General features: G+C 43.6%; 2 protein-coding genes across 2 annotated transcripts in view; both read right to left on the reverse strand.

The window, feature by feature from the left end:
- The window catches only part of MANF (mesencephalic astrocyte derived neurotrophic factor), a 4,796-nt gene extending 4,634 nt beyond the window's left edge, over nucleotides 1-162 (reverse strand). The window contains exon 1 of the mRNA XM_085311602.1: nucleotides 4-162. Coding sequence (XP_085167728.1) covers nucleotides 4-91 — 88 coding nt within the window. The 5' untranslated portion in view covers nucleotides 92-162. The remainder of the gene's footprint in view (nucleotides 1-3) is intronic.
- An 8,583-nt stretch (nucleotides 163-8,745) lies between these two features.
- DOCK3 (dedicator of cytokinesis 3) overlaps nucleotides 8,746-13,717 on the reverse strand; it is a 197,826-nt gene continuing 192,854 nt past the window's right edge. The window contains exon 53 of the mRNA XM_085311589.1: nucleotides 8,746-13,261. Coding sequence (XP_085167715.1) covers nucleotides 12,755-13,261 — 507 coding nt within the window. The 3' untranslated portion in view covers nucleotides 8,746-12,754. The remainder of the gene's footprint in view (nucleotides 13,262-13,717) is intronic.

Below are 13,717 nucleotides of genomic sequence, written 5' to 3' on the forward strand. Positions count from 1 at the left end.
CACCCTCGCACTCCCCGTCGCGCAGAGCCCGGCTGCCGGCCGGCAGCAGGAGCACGGCCAGCGCCGCCCAGAGCCCGTGGGCCGCCTGCATCCCGCTTCGCTCGGCAGCCCGCGCGCACTGCGCCCGCCGTACCGGCACCGGCGCCCCGCCCCTCGCCGGCTTCCCCCGGGCGCTGCCGCCCCATTGGCCCACTCCCCGCCCGGCTTCCACGCTGCCTCCTCCCATTGGCCGTTTCGGGGCCTCCACGGGAGAGTTGGCGGCCGCTCATTGGGGAAGGCGGCCGGACGCCGGCAGATGGAGGATTTCCCCGCCTCCTTTGGCCGCCATTTTTGTTAAGGGAAAAACGTCCTCGTGCGTTTCGCTCTACTTCTTGCGGGCGCCATTTTGTAAAGGGGCAAATTCTCACACCTGGGACTCGGCAGCCATGAGGCGGCTGGTGGCGGCGGCGGCGGATGAGCCTCGACCCTGCTACCGAGCAGTGCCGCCCTGAGGCAGGGCTGAAAGACGCTCGTGGATCGTGTCTATCGAAGGCGGGTGGTCCTGGGCATTACTCCATCAGCTGGCTGCAGTAGGGCAGCTGCCGGGGTGCAGGACAGTGTGCTGAGGTAGGGCAGTGTTAGCTGGCCGATGGCCCTGGAGTAACCCCACCTTTGGTGCTGCTCTGCCTCAGGCCTGTTGGGCTCCTGGTTTTCCAGTTCCCTGGGTGCTGAGGGAAACATGAACACAGGGAAGGGAGCTCAGCTGGGAGAAAGGGAAGGGCTACATGGGTGGGCAGCCATTAGGAGGGGTGCTGCCATCTGCGAGGGGCAGCGGAGCTGGTGCATTTGGGCCARTGTTCTCCTCCTGCCTTCGTTAAACATTCCTTGTGGGTGGTGGGTTTTGGTCATGCCTGTATGCACTGAATTGGAAAGCCTGGATCTCCTGAAGTGGGACACTTGAAAGCTGAGCAGCCAGCTTAAAAGTCAATGCGTAACTAATATAAGCATAATTTGTTTCTGCCTTTTTGGGGGGTGTTTTTGCAGAGCCGTGAGAGCAAATAAGGATTTTCTGAATTCCAGCTTATTATCCTAGTCACTGTGCTCATAACTATTTTTTTCCCCAAGCCCTGAAATGAGGGCCATTTCTTCAAGGCACTTCCTAGTATAATCTCTGACTTGCAGTCAGAAGTTGCAAGCCAGTTGTTACCAGTTGGTAGCCTAGGGTGAGAAGTACAGGCTAATCACTTGGTTCTTATCTTGCAGAGATAAGCGCTTAAACAGAGCTATCTGTTTAAGTGTACGTATCCTAGAAGATCGTTCTATGAAAGAAGGTAGAGGCTAAGTCATGTCCCTGTACCTTAGCTTGATGTGGACCTCTTGGGATAGGAAGGCTAATAGTAAGCCACGTTATGAGCTCTGAAAAATATCCAGTGTTTATTTTGGAATTTTCATGCAGGTTATCAACTGAATGTTGTAAGCCTGACTAGATGAGAGAGGCAGGATGGGGAAGAGGAGCAGCCTGGTTCAAATTAGGTCACATAGCAGGTGAGTATAACACAGACACATTGTGTCTTAACACTGTGAATATGTTGCATGTGTTTATTGACTAGTAAAGGTGGATTTTTCATCTTTGTAGATCATGTTGCTGTTCAAAATGTATGTATTATGATTAGTGATGTTGTCTTGTTTTTTAAATCAGTCCACAGCAGTTCTCAAAATTATTAGAAATGGATGTACTTTAGGAAGATCTTTGGCTTTTCTAAATTTATGCCTTTTGTCTACTAACGTGACTCAGTTGTGCACAGATGGTTACTTAATTTGCTGTTGTTGCATATCAGGATAGTGGCCAAAAGAGCTGCAAAATCGAGGGTATAATTAATTACTGGCAGGTAGGTTTAGATCCAGAATTACGAGAATTTAAGAGCTCAAGAATTTGGAGGAAGTTTCAAACTGTCAAAGGAGTGTTTAGTTCTTCAAACAAAGTAGGCGTTTTGTGCTTTTTTTATGGAAGGGGGCATGTGACAGGATAGGAGTGGCTGTTTTTGAATTGGGAAGCGAATCTCCTGATATGTTTCAATATGGAATTCTCAGATGATTTTGAAGAAAAATGAAGACTCCTTTTTGTTTGTTTATTTATTTATAGTCTGTTTTCCYATGCTTCAGGGGCTCTCCTTTTGGATCATCTTCCAAAAGGAAGATGTCTACGTCCTTTTGATCCATGACTATGTTTCTAGTAGTTTGTCATTCCACACACACAGGTCCCTCCAGCCACTGTCTTTCTTTAAAGGGTTAGAGATTTGTCATATCTACAACCAGGGTGCTGGAAAGCTCTTGCTGATCGTCAGAGTTGTTGGAACATTCTGGCTGTTACTAGTCTAAACTGGATATGTGTTGGAAAAAGCCATTTTTTTTCAGTATAATTCTGTGTTTGGGACTTTCCACTAGTTCTGATTTTTTTCCCCAGCTAGTAGAGTCATAGAATCAGTAAGGTTGGAAGGGACCTCTGGAGATCATCTAGTCCAACTCCCCTCCCACACACACACTCAGACAAGCTCACCTAGAGCATGTTAGACAGGGTTGCATCCACGCAGGCTTTGAATATCTCCAGAGAAGGAGACTCCACAACCTCTTTGGGCAACCTGGTCCAGGGCTCTGTCACTCTCACAGGGAAGAAGTTCCCCCTCATGTTCAGACGGAACTTCCTATGCTTCAGTTTTTGCCCATTGCCTCTTGTCTTGTTGCATGGGACAATTGAAAAGAGTTTGTCCCTGTCCCCTTGACACCCTCCCTTCAGATACTTGTAGACATTGATAAGATCTCCCCTCAGTCTTCTCTTCCTCAGGCTAAAGAGGCCCAGCTCTCGCAGCTGTTCCTCACAGGGCAGATGCTCCAGCCCTCTGATCATCTTCATAGCCCTACGCTGGACTCTCTCCAGTAGCTCCATGTCTCTCTGGTACTGGGGAGCCCAGAAGTGGACACAGTACTCAAGATGAGGCCTCAGCAGGGCTGAGTAGAGGGGCAGGATCACCTCCCTTGACCTGCTGGCAACAGTCTTCCTAATGAACCCCAGGAGACCATAGGCCTTCCTGGCCACAAGGGCACATGGCTGGCTCATGGTCGACTTGTCATCCGCCAGCACTCCCAGGTCCTTCTCTGCAGAGCTGCTCTCCACAACATCAGCCCCTAGCTTGTACTGCTGCCTAGGGTTGTTTCTCCCTAGGTGCAGACTCTGCACTTGCCCTTGTTGAACCTCAGGAGGTTCCTCTCTACCCAGCTCTCCAGCCTGGCCAGGTCTCTCTGAATGGCAGCACAGCCCTCAGCTGTGTCAGCCACTCYTCCCAGCTTGGTATCATCAGCAGACTTGCTGAGGAGGCACTCTGTCCCCTCATCCAGGTCATTGATGACAAAGTTGAACAGGATGGGACCCAGTCCTGAGCCCTGGGGGACACCACTAGCCACAGGCCTCCAACTGGACTCCACGCCACTGATGACGACCCCCTGAGCTCTGCCTTTCAGCCAGTTCTCAATCCACTTCACTGTCCACTCGTCTAACCCACACACACTTCCTGAGCTTATCTAGGAGGATGTTATGGGAGACTTGTTGAAGTCAAGGTACACAACGCCCACTGCTCTCTCCTCATCTACCCACCCAGTCATTCCTTCATAGAAGGTTATCATCAGATTGGTTAAGCAGGATTTCCCCTTGGTAAATCCATGCTGACTACTCTTGATCACCTTCTTTTCCTCCATATGCCTGGAGATGACATCCAGAATGAGCTGTTCCATGCCCTTTCCAGGGCTGGAGGTGAGGCTGACCGGCCTGCAGTTGCCTGGGTCCTCCTCCTTGCCCTTTTTGAAGACTGGARAGACATTGGCTTTCTTCCAGTCCTCAGGCACCTCTCCAGTTCTCCATGAATTTTCAAAGATGATGGAGAGCAGCCTGGCAACAACATATGCCAGCTCCCTCAGTACCCATGGGTGCATCCCATCCATGCCCATGGATTTGTGGATGTCAAGCTTGCCCAGAAGATCTCTAATCCTATCCTCCTCAACCAAAGGAAAGTCTTACTTTCTCCAGACTTTCTCCCTTACATCCAGGCTGCAAGATTCTTGAGGGAAGGCTGAAGCAAAGGCGGCATTCAGTAATTCTGCCTTCTCTGTATCCCTTGTCACTGGGGCCCCTGCCCCACTCAGTAGTGGGCCAACATTTTCCTCAGTCCTCCTCTTGCTACTGATGTATTTGAAGAAGCCCTTCCTGTTGTCCTTAATGTCCCTTGCCAGACTCGATTCCAGCTGGGCCTTAGCCTTCCTCGCAGCATCTCTACATACTCTGACAGCATTCTTACAATTCTCCCAAGTAGCCTGTCTCCTCTTTCACATTCTGTGTACTTTCTTCTTTTCTCTGAATTTGGCCAAGAGCTCCTTGCTCATCCATGCAGGTCTCCTGCCCCTTTTGCTGGACTTCTTACTCAGAGGGATGCACCACTCTTGAGCTTAGAGGAAGTGATGTTTGAATACTGGCTGGCTCTCCTGGACCCCCCTTCCCTCTAGGGCCTTAATCCATTTAATCCATGAGACTCCACCAATTAGGTCTCTGAAGAACCCAAAGTCCGCTCTCCTGAAGTCCAGGGTTGCAATCCTGCTTATTGCCTTACTTTCCTGCAGGATCCTGAACTCCACCATCTCGTGATCACTGCAGCCAAGGCTGCCCCCAACCTTCACATCTCTAACCAGTCCCTCTCTGTTGGTAAGGACAAGGTCCAGCAGGACACCCTTCCTCGTAGGCTCCTCCACCATTTGTGACAAGAAGTTATCATCGATGCATTGCAGGAGTCTACTAGACTGTTTGTGCTTTGCTGTGTAGTCCCTCCACCCTGTCAGGGTGGTTGAAGCCGCCATGAGATCCAGGGTCTGTGATCGTGAGGCTACTTCTAGCTGTCTATAGAAGGCCTCATTGACTTCCTCTTCCTGGTCAGGTGGCCTGTAGTAGACACCCACAACAGCGTCCCTGTGTTGGTCTGCCCTTTGATCTTCACCCGTAAGCTCTCGACTGCCTCCTTCCCCACCCCTAGGCAGAGCTCAGTGCATTCTAGTTGCTCTCTCACATGAAGAGCAACTCCACCACCTCGCCTTCCTGGCCTGTCTTTGCTAAAAAAACACATATCCATCCATGGCAGCATTCGAGTCGTGGAAGCTATCCCACCATGTCTCCGTGAATGCAATGAGATCATGGCCCTGCAACCGCACACAGATCTCCAGTTCCTCCTGTTTGTTCCCGATGCTGCGTGCCTTGGTGTACCAGCATTTCAGAGAGGTAGTCAGGGAGTTTGTTCAGCCTAGTCTGAAATAGTACTAGAAGAGAGTGAAATAATTACAAATTTTGCTCATTACTTTTGTTTGGATGATTAAGAGATTTTAGTGATGGCTTGACGTGAAGTGGAATTTGATTTGTCAAAACACCTAGGTAGACATCTGAGACAGAGATGTGACAGTGTTTGTGCTTTACAGTGGAAACTTGCTACAAAAGCTGTAGATCCAGAAATACCCCTGGCCTTTATGAAGTGTTCACATCATAGTGTTCAGTGGCTTGTCATGTTGTCTCTTAGGTTAAAAAAAAAAAAAAAAAATCTGAGAGATGGAAGAGGGATTATAGTGAAAATTGTAAGGTAAAATAACTTCATGTAGATTATCTATTGTTCTGGTGCATATGTTCCTCGTATGTGTTAGTTTTGTTGTCATTGTAAATAGGCTAATACAAAGAAGTCTTCTCAGTGGAATCCAGTGATAGGACAAGAGGCAATGGCCACAAATTGAAATATGAGAAATTCTGTTTAAGCATTAGGAAGAAAAGGTTCTTACTATGAGGGTGGTTGCATTCAAACAGGCTGCCCAGGGGGTGCCTTGATGCTTGCAGATCCTCAAAACCCATTAGACATATAGTCTGGAAAATGGGCTGTAACTGACCCTGCTGGGGGCGGGGGGGAGGGGGAAGGGAGTGTTGGACCAGACACTCTCTAGAGGTTCCTGTCAACTTCAGTGATTCTGGGACAAGGGTCCAATTGTGGAGAACAGTTGCTAAGGTGCATTACAGTGGAACTGCGGTGGTTCTGTATTTGGGGTGGGGAGGGGGGGTTGCATCTTGAAAGCCTAGTTGCAATGAGGTGATCCCTAAGGCATAACCTATACTGAGTTTTGACAAGGCTGTGAACTGGACCTGTTTTGTAAGAAGGAAACATCATTTAACTAGTTAAAAACCAACATACATATTGGTGGTTAGTGCTTTCCTTTCTTGGCCTTGCTTGGCCTTTGTAGGTTCAGGTGTAGGTTAGCTATGGAGTCATTCTGAATGTGTAGAGATGATTGTTTATAGTAATGAGACTTTGTGTTTATGTGAGGATGCATCTCACATAACTGCAGGAGCAATGCTTATATATATATATGTATATATATAAAATATTTTATAAAGGAAATCAATGTGCCAATTGAAGATACTGCATTTCTAAAAGGCATAAGCATCTGGATCATCTGAGTACTTTTTAGCTACTCCACCAAGGCTTAGGAAATGTTAGGAAAAGAATGTCTCATTAATTCTTGTAAATTTTATTCCAAAACTGGCTTTAATTCTTGTAGGCTAGATGTAAAGCTTGTGAAGAGGTGGACTCAATGTGTGACTCCTGTCATAACAGTAAGGAGAACACTTTAGTTGGGACCTTGTAGAATTGGGCTGTAATGTAGTGCGTTTCATTCAGAGCGCTGTCCAGCAAGGAATTTGCTAGGACAGTGCCTGTTAATTAATTCCTCTGTAGTAATAAATAGGAAAATGAAATGACGAGCGCATAGTATGCCTGCATTTTACTACCTACACTTACTTTGTGATAGTATAATGAAATTGTTTAAWTTTTTTTATGCTAGTATGAAAAATTATATATAAAATCATGAAAAATTATATATATATATTTATCAAAATAAAATGTCATGAGTTTTTAATATATAATAGCTCATGTCAAGTAAGCTTGTGTATTTATGTCCATACCAATGGTAAATGTGTGAATGGAGGCTAGGAATCCAGCARAAATTATAGCTTGGACTGTTCCCATAAATTCAAAGGATTCTTTTTTTATTTAACTAACGTTGTAGGTCACAGTATGGGCAACAATGCCAAATCAGAGTAAGAATATACTTCTCGATGGCTGACGAATTAATGTAGGTTTTGGTAGGCCCCTTTTCCAGCTAGGTCAAAGAAGATAGTATTTAGGTTACAATCACTTAATGGTGTTGTGGCTCTTGTGGTAAGAATGGAGAATGAGCGGAGGAGGAGGACAGCAGTGATTGAACAGGTCACGGTGTTTGTGAGACAGTATGGGGGGGGTTACATTAATGGATGTAGCGATAAAGGTAGTATCTTAAGGATTTAGATTAAATCTTAAGGTTGATGATATTCTTGCTTAAGGCTAAGGGGTACATAATTTGGTCAAATTGTATGGTTAAACCGGGAGACAGCTGACTAGTCTGGCCTTAGGTTAAAGTATTTGACTTGCGCCAAAATGATAACGTAATTGTTCTTTTGGTTTTAATAGAAATGAAAAGATATATTTTTTTTTAACTCCTGCTTAAGTCTTGGAAGGCTTAATAAATCTTTCTGTTGTGCCACGTATTGTTTTCATTTCCTGTGCTTGTTAATAAATTTTTTAGTTGAATAAAAAATTATTTAACAGAAAAGGAAGAGGCTCAAAGTGGTCTGATTCATACAGACATTTTCCAGATGTCAGCTGAATGCTTTTCCATTAAGCTGCGTTTTGATAAGCTAGCTGAACTTTCCTTGTTACAGTTTATCTCATCTCAGTATTTTTATGCAGTTTATGGGGTATATAGTTAATGGAGAGGGTGATTGGCATTGCATGTACRTACCACAGGGCCAGCTTAAAATAGACTCTTATTCTATTTTACTGCTAAATGTCTTTTGAGATTAGTGTCATATACATTTTGTTCATTTGTCAAGCTAGGATGGGAGAATTGGGYTACCTTTTCTATGTCCTGCACCTTGACCTGATTTATTAGTGCTGATGGAAGAAGATGGACATCTTTTGAGATTAATCACRTATAACAACTATAGCTGTAAATTCCCAAATTCCATTTTCCTACATGTCTTAATTGCTATTCTTTCACATTTTATCTGTTAAAATGGTAGGTATTTAAATACCTAAAATTGAGAATGAAATGAAACCCCTACCAGTGTCTTGCTCTTGCAATAGAAAAGTGAAATTACCTGTTRCTCACTGAGTAGCAATCAAAGCTGAAGGAGATAACAGAGAACTAATTGTTTATTTAGTTCATAGTTGAACGTATTGCCTCAGAAGTGTTTATTAAAGTTTGTGATGGGCAAGCAGGCATCTCAGGCCATTGCATGTGTCATGTAACTCTCCCATGCTGACCAGACTAGCTGATGAATATACATCATGGTTGCTCTAAGAAGTTGAAAGATTAAATAAAACTGTGTACTGCCAGTTTGAGACCAACTTGGAAACTGTTCCCTTGCCATAYGTAACAGACTTAAGGTCTTTCTTGCTGACCCCCGTCTTTCTTGCTCACACAAAACGGCCAAGTGATGGCTATTTCTGTGATACATGCTAGCTGCTCCTTTGATGTAATCTGCAAGGATAAAAGTTGTGCTGCTTCTCCTTTTGACAACTACAGATCTTGTGAATATCTGAAGCAGCCTGAGGACAACCCTGTCAGGAGGAGTGCAATGACCATACAGCTGTACAGTTTTAATATCAGGTATTAATCTTTAATTCCACATCACAGCAGTCGAGTGAATGGGTAAGGGAAAGAAACCCCAAACAAACGGCAGATATTTACATCTAAAATTCACACCACTTATTTGTTGGTTCTGGAAACATGCTATCACAATATATACAATGAAGTACCTTTAGGACACTTGTACAAATTATTTTCTCCTTTTAAATTTGATTTCCATTATAGATAGCTTTTTTTGATTTTATTTTAAACATGGATACACAAAAGAGAAGTGGTTAGAGGTTTTTGCCTTTTTTAAATAAGCACAGAATGCCAGAGGTTAAAAACACATTTACAGGGCAGAATACCAGTCAGACATCACAATCTATACATTTTTTGCTCAATTTCCTGTACAAATACACAGCATTCAGATGGGGGTATTTACAAAGAAGTATGATCAGAGAAAATTTTAAATATCATCTAATTTGTTTCCAAAGGCTTTTGCTCTCTCCAGCCTCCCCAGTTTTGGCTGATTCTCCCACAGAAAGGATATGCTATATCCCTTACTTACTTACCTATAAAAAGGGCAAGTAAGCTAAAGGGGAAATGAAAGGAAGGGGGGAAAGAAAAGAAATCTTAGTCTTTCACATAGCAATGAAATGAAAGCTTTCTTCCCAACCATTGAGAAAAAAATGTATAGGTTTCAGTGATATTTTTCTAAGTATTTTTTTGTCTATTACTGTAGTTCCTTCTCACTTTTGTTTCAGATGGGGCCAGCAGGTACATTGAAGATGGAGAGATTTGTAGCAGATTTCCACTGGTTTTCTTGGGAATACATATTTGTTATGCAGAAACCTAAGGCAAGTACTTCTGATTCAAACTTAATACATGAATATAGAATAACCATGTACCCTTCTAAACCTTCCTGTTACTGCGGTTATACAATGAATCCTCACATCTTGAGGGGCAAATGAACCAAGTGCTATTGCTTCCACCTGCTGCAGGACTGAGTTTGATGTTGCAGTTTTATACGCTATAAGACAACCCACCCTGCACAGAACTATTATTTCCACATCTATGAAATCTTGATTTTTTTGGAATATTCTTTCTATCTTTTGTCCCCTTTGAAATTAAGCACTGGAAAGGGAGACAAAATGCATGGCAGACATTGGATCAGGAATAGAAATTAAGCCCAAAGTTGCTCAAATTTTATAAATTCAGTAAGTGAATCTGCCTGTCTCTGTGTGGACCTACCATAAACTGGGTATTTGCGTACATGATTTGATCTTCAGACACTTAAAAAAAAATGCAATAACATCACATACGCCAAAATGGGTACACAGCTGTTTTGCAGTCTCTCTGATCAGAGCAGGAGGGTGTGTTCTGAAGAGATTGTTTAGCCCAGCTGGTAGGTTTTCTAACAGACTGGGACTTAGTCCTATGTTAATTGCAGACTTGCTTTTACAAAGCTTTATTTCCAAGACCTGCTGTTTTTGCTATGGGGAAGCTCAATAAATCACTACGTTTACTCCTTTTTAATCTTCCTACCAAAAAGAGGGATGGGGAGATGGAACTGAATACTTAGTTCTCCTAAAATTTCACTTGAAGAATCTCAATCARATTGGAGAATAGCATATGTGAAAATAATTTATTAATTTCTAAGAGGTTATCCTGACTTCACTGRGAACAATTTTCATACATTTGATCTATACCAGGGGTCTAACTTTGTTCATTAAGGTTTAGGACTGTCTTAGCATTGGAAAACTCTCCTTCCTGATAGAGATGAATTGTTCACTGTAAGCCAGGTTTTAATATCATTGTTTTTGTTGTCAATGATACAGTCATTACAAGCAGCCTGTGTTAGTAWCAAAGTAGAGGAAGCAAGAGAGAATTTGTTCCAGCCAAACAGGCCATTTAAGAAACAAAAACAAAACTCTATTACTTTCACATGGGATAGAATTTGAGAAAGACAAGATACAAATCCTCTTAAAAATCCCTTTCATACAAGAGCTGACTGAGTCCAGACTTCATGCAGACAGACTATCTTCAGGAGAATTCAGAACAATGTACTCTGCCCAGTCATGTTATTTAGAGGTAGTGCTAAAGGTGACCTGTAAAAAGATTTGTGATATCCTTTTTGCTTCTTTATGCAAAGCATATTATATTTGTAGCATTATGGTTGTAGCATGAGAAGATAAGTGCTTGGCACAAGAACTGGATATGCGTGTTCAGTGCTGTTCCTGTTTCTGACAATTTGTGTGGTGGAGGAATTCTCTTATTTGAATGTGCTGCAGAGTTTTCAATGATAAGAAAGTGTGTGGTTTCTCTCTTACCATCCTCTGGAGTGTGCTTTGCAATCTGCAGGTGAAAAGGGATATAAGGAAGGCTAAAAGGTGTATAGGTGTGGTAAGCAGAAGGAGCATTCCTTGTTTAGCTAAGAAATATTAAATATTTGATACTTTCTCCCTCCTTCTGACTGAAAGTTTCTTGGGGAAAAAAATAGGAATAAAAGATTTATTTATTTATTTATTTATTTATTAGAAAAACAAGTGTTGGCTCTGTTACTGCAGAATATTTTCCTGGTTTATCATGTATTAAACTAAGCAAATATTAATAGGCTTTTTTTTGCATTCATAGACTAACATTGCCTCCCTCTCTGCAATAGTTCTGTTTTTTGTTTTCTCTAACATCACACTTCCACTAAATTCTTCAAACCTTTACAGAATCTGGCAATAAAAAAAGAAAAAACCCTGTATTGCAGCATGGGGGAAGGGGGAAATTTAACCTCCCATAAGCAAAATAGAAGCTTTAAAGCTTCTTTATASATACTGAAGAAGCAAAAGAGGAAACAAGTGTTTCTTCTTTACAGGTTGCCTTTAAAATCCCTGACTCTAGGGTGCACATTATACACTGGGCATTTCTTACATTTTAGCCTTTTCGGTCTACAGCAGGGGATGGAGCGCCTGTAYACCAGCTGCAGTGAGTGTTCAAGAAGGACTGAGGATATTATGATAACAGGTAATGAATCTCAGCTCCTGGGTGATGGAAGTTGATGAGGATCATGATCGTTCAGCCCTGCGGCAAGGACTGGGAATATGATGTGTTTAAGCCACCTTTCCTTTACTGGCTGAGTCATCAATCAGCTGTGGCATGAGTAGCTCAACTTTTATTTTTTTATTTTTTACACTGGAATAGAAATGCTGGTGTCGACAGCCTGCCTGAAGTTAGGCATAAGAAAGGCCTACAATCAAGTCGCAGCTCCAATGGCTACTAACCTTCTCTCACCCTGTAGTGTAGATGAATATCATATGATTCCAATGAGAAAGCAGGTTGGCTTAGCCAGTGAAAGCAAAATTTAGGAAATCAAACAGTACGTGAAAAAACAAAGGAGGCAGAGTTTGTTGGAAATGATACGTTGGAAATCAGTGCATGAGCACTGGTTAGATCGCCTCAGCACCTGTGAACCAATGCAGGGAGATCACTGCACAGATATGTACAATCCTGCTCTCAAAAGAGCCAATTTCTTCTTAGAATTGCCATCTTCCACTGCCTGCAGCTCATGCACCTTCCAGCCTGACAGTTCATAGAATCCCTGAATTCAGCAATGAGCTTTCACTTCTGTACAGCAAAGAAGTAAGTCCCTAGTGCAACTGCTTCTACTCGTGTGCGTCTCAGAACTGGGAGGAAAGCAGTTTTAAAATCAACTTGTCACGTTTCCTCCCGCCCACTCCCCCCACCCCCCCTTAAAATTTTTCAGCTTCTGCAAGTCTCGGTGGCTCATGTGCCATGTGGTGTGGTTAAGAAACTGCAGAAGGAATAAACCGTCCACTGCACAGAAAGTTAAAAACACAACTGAAAGGTGTAAAAAGAAATTAAAAAGGAAAGCAGCAACCTTGCATGCTGGCCCAAATTGATTGTGTGGGCTCCAGACATTAACTCACGGCAGTAGAAAATCGGTTTGCTGTTCTCTGAGTCCTGATGTCTCTCCTTTCTTGTCAGACCTGGAATGATGATGCAAGCTGCTTGCCCAGGAGTTCCCCTACTGCTCACTGATGCCATGCTCCCACGCTACCCTGGCCTGTTCTTCCTTTCCACCGCTCACTGGTTGGGACACTTTGCGATGCAATGGACGGTGTTTGTCATCATCATCAATTATCATTCCCTCTTCATTCTCCACGTTTGGGAGCCGGGAATGGTAAGGTTTGGGGGGTAGAGCTGGCGGGTCCATGGTGTCCTGAGGAATGACTCCAGATGGTGCAGAGTGGCTTCGGCACGGCTGGGATTTGAGTGACTCTAGGACATCAGGCTCAGAGAGACTGTACCTGACAGGGAGGTAGGGTGTCTCTAGATCTTCRTCAGTATTCCAGGACTGGCTTGGGACAGAATCCATGGTGTCTGTGCGAGGAGGGGGTTCAGAGGAATGTCCAAAATTACTCTCACTCAGGGAGGAGACGCCACTGCTGGCGCTGCCAGATAAGGTGGAGTTACTTCCATCCAGGCCGGACTGGGGACTGGTGGGTGATGCAGGGATGGGATGAAGAGGGGACTGTTCAGAGAAAGATAAAATCATGTTAAAAGTGACACGGGAGGCAGCTTTGCATCTGGTTGCTGTGTTTCAGATGTTTACAGTGTGTTAACAGTGGTACCAACGGTACCAATTCCTTTTGTGTTCACAATGTCAGTGATTACTGTTTTGTACACACATTACCCTGACTCGTGTAGAAGTACCTCTTGTGGGCAAGAAGGGCACCTAACAACACTGGAGCTGTTAAACAGTTGTGGAAGGATATCAATCCTTCCCTCCCACCATATTGAGGATGCTTGAAATCACAGCATAYTGTGCAATGAAGGCAAGTAGAAGGGCCTATTACACAGGTAAGTTAATTCTATAGAATTCAACTGTGGAATAGGTTATAAGTGGATTTTCTCATGTTTAAGTTACTAGCACATTAAAAACAGTGTTTCTGTACTCAAGAGCTGCTTTGAGGTAGGAGTAGAGGAG

The sequence above is a fragment of the Rhea americana genome, unplaced genomic scaffold (assembly GCF_003343005.1).
Source record: "Rhea americana isolate MKP2758 unplaced genomic scaffold, rheAme1 scaffold_345, whole genome shotgun sequence".
Classification (NCBI taxonomy): domain Eukaryota; kingdom Metazoa; phylum Chordata; class Aves; order Rheiformes; family Rheidae; genus Rhea; species Rhea americana.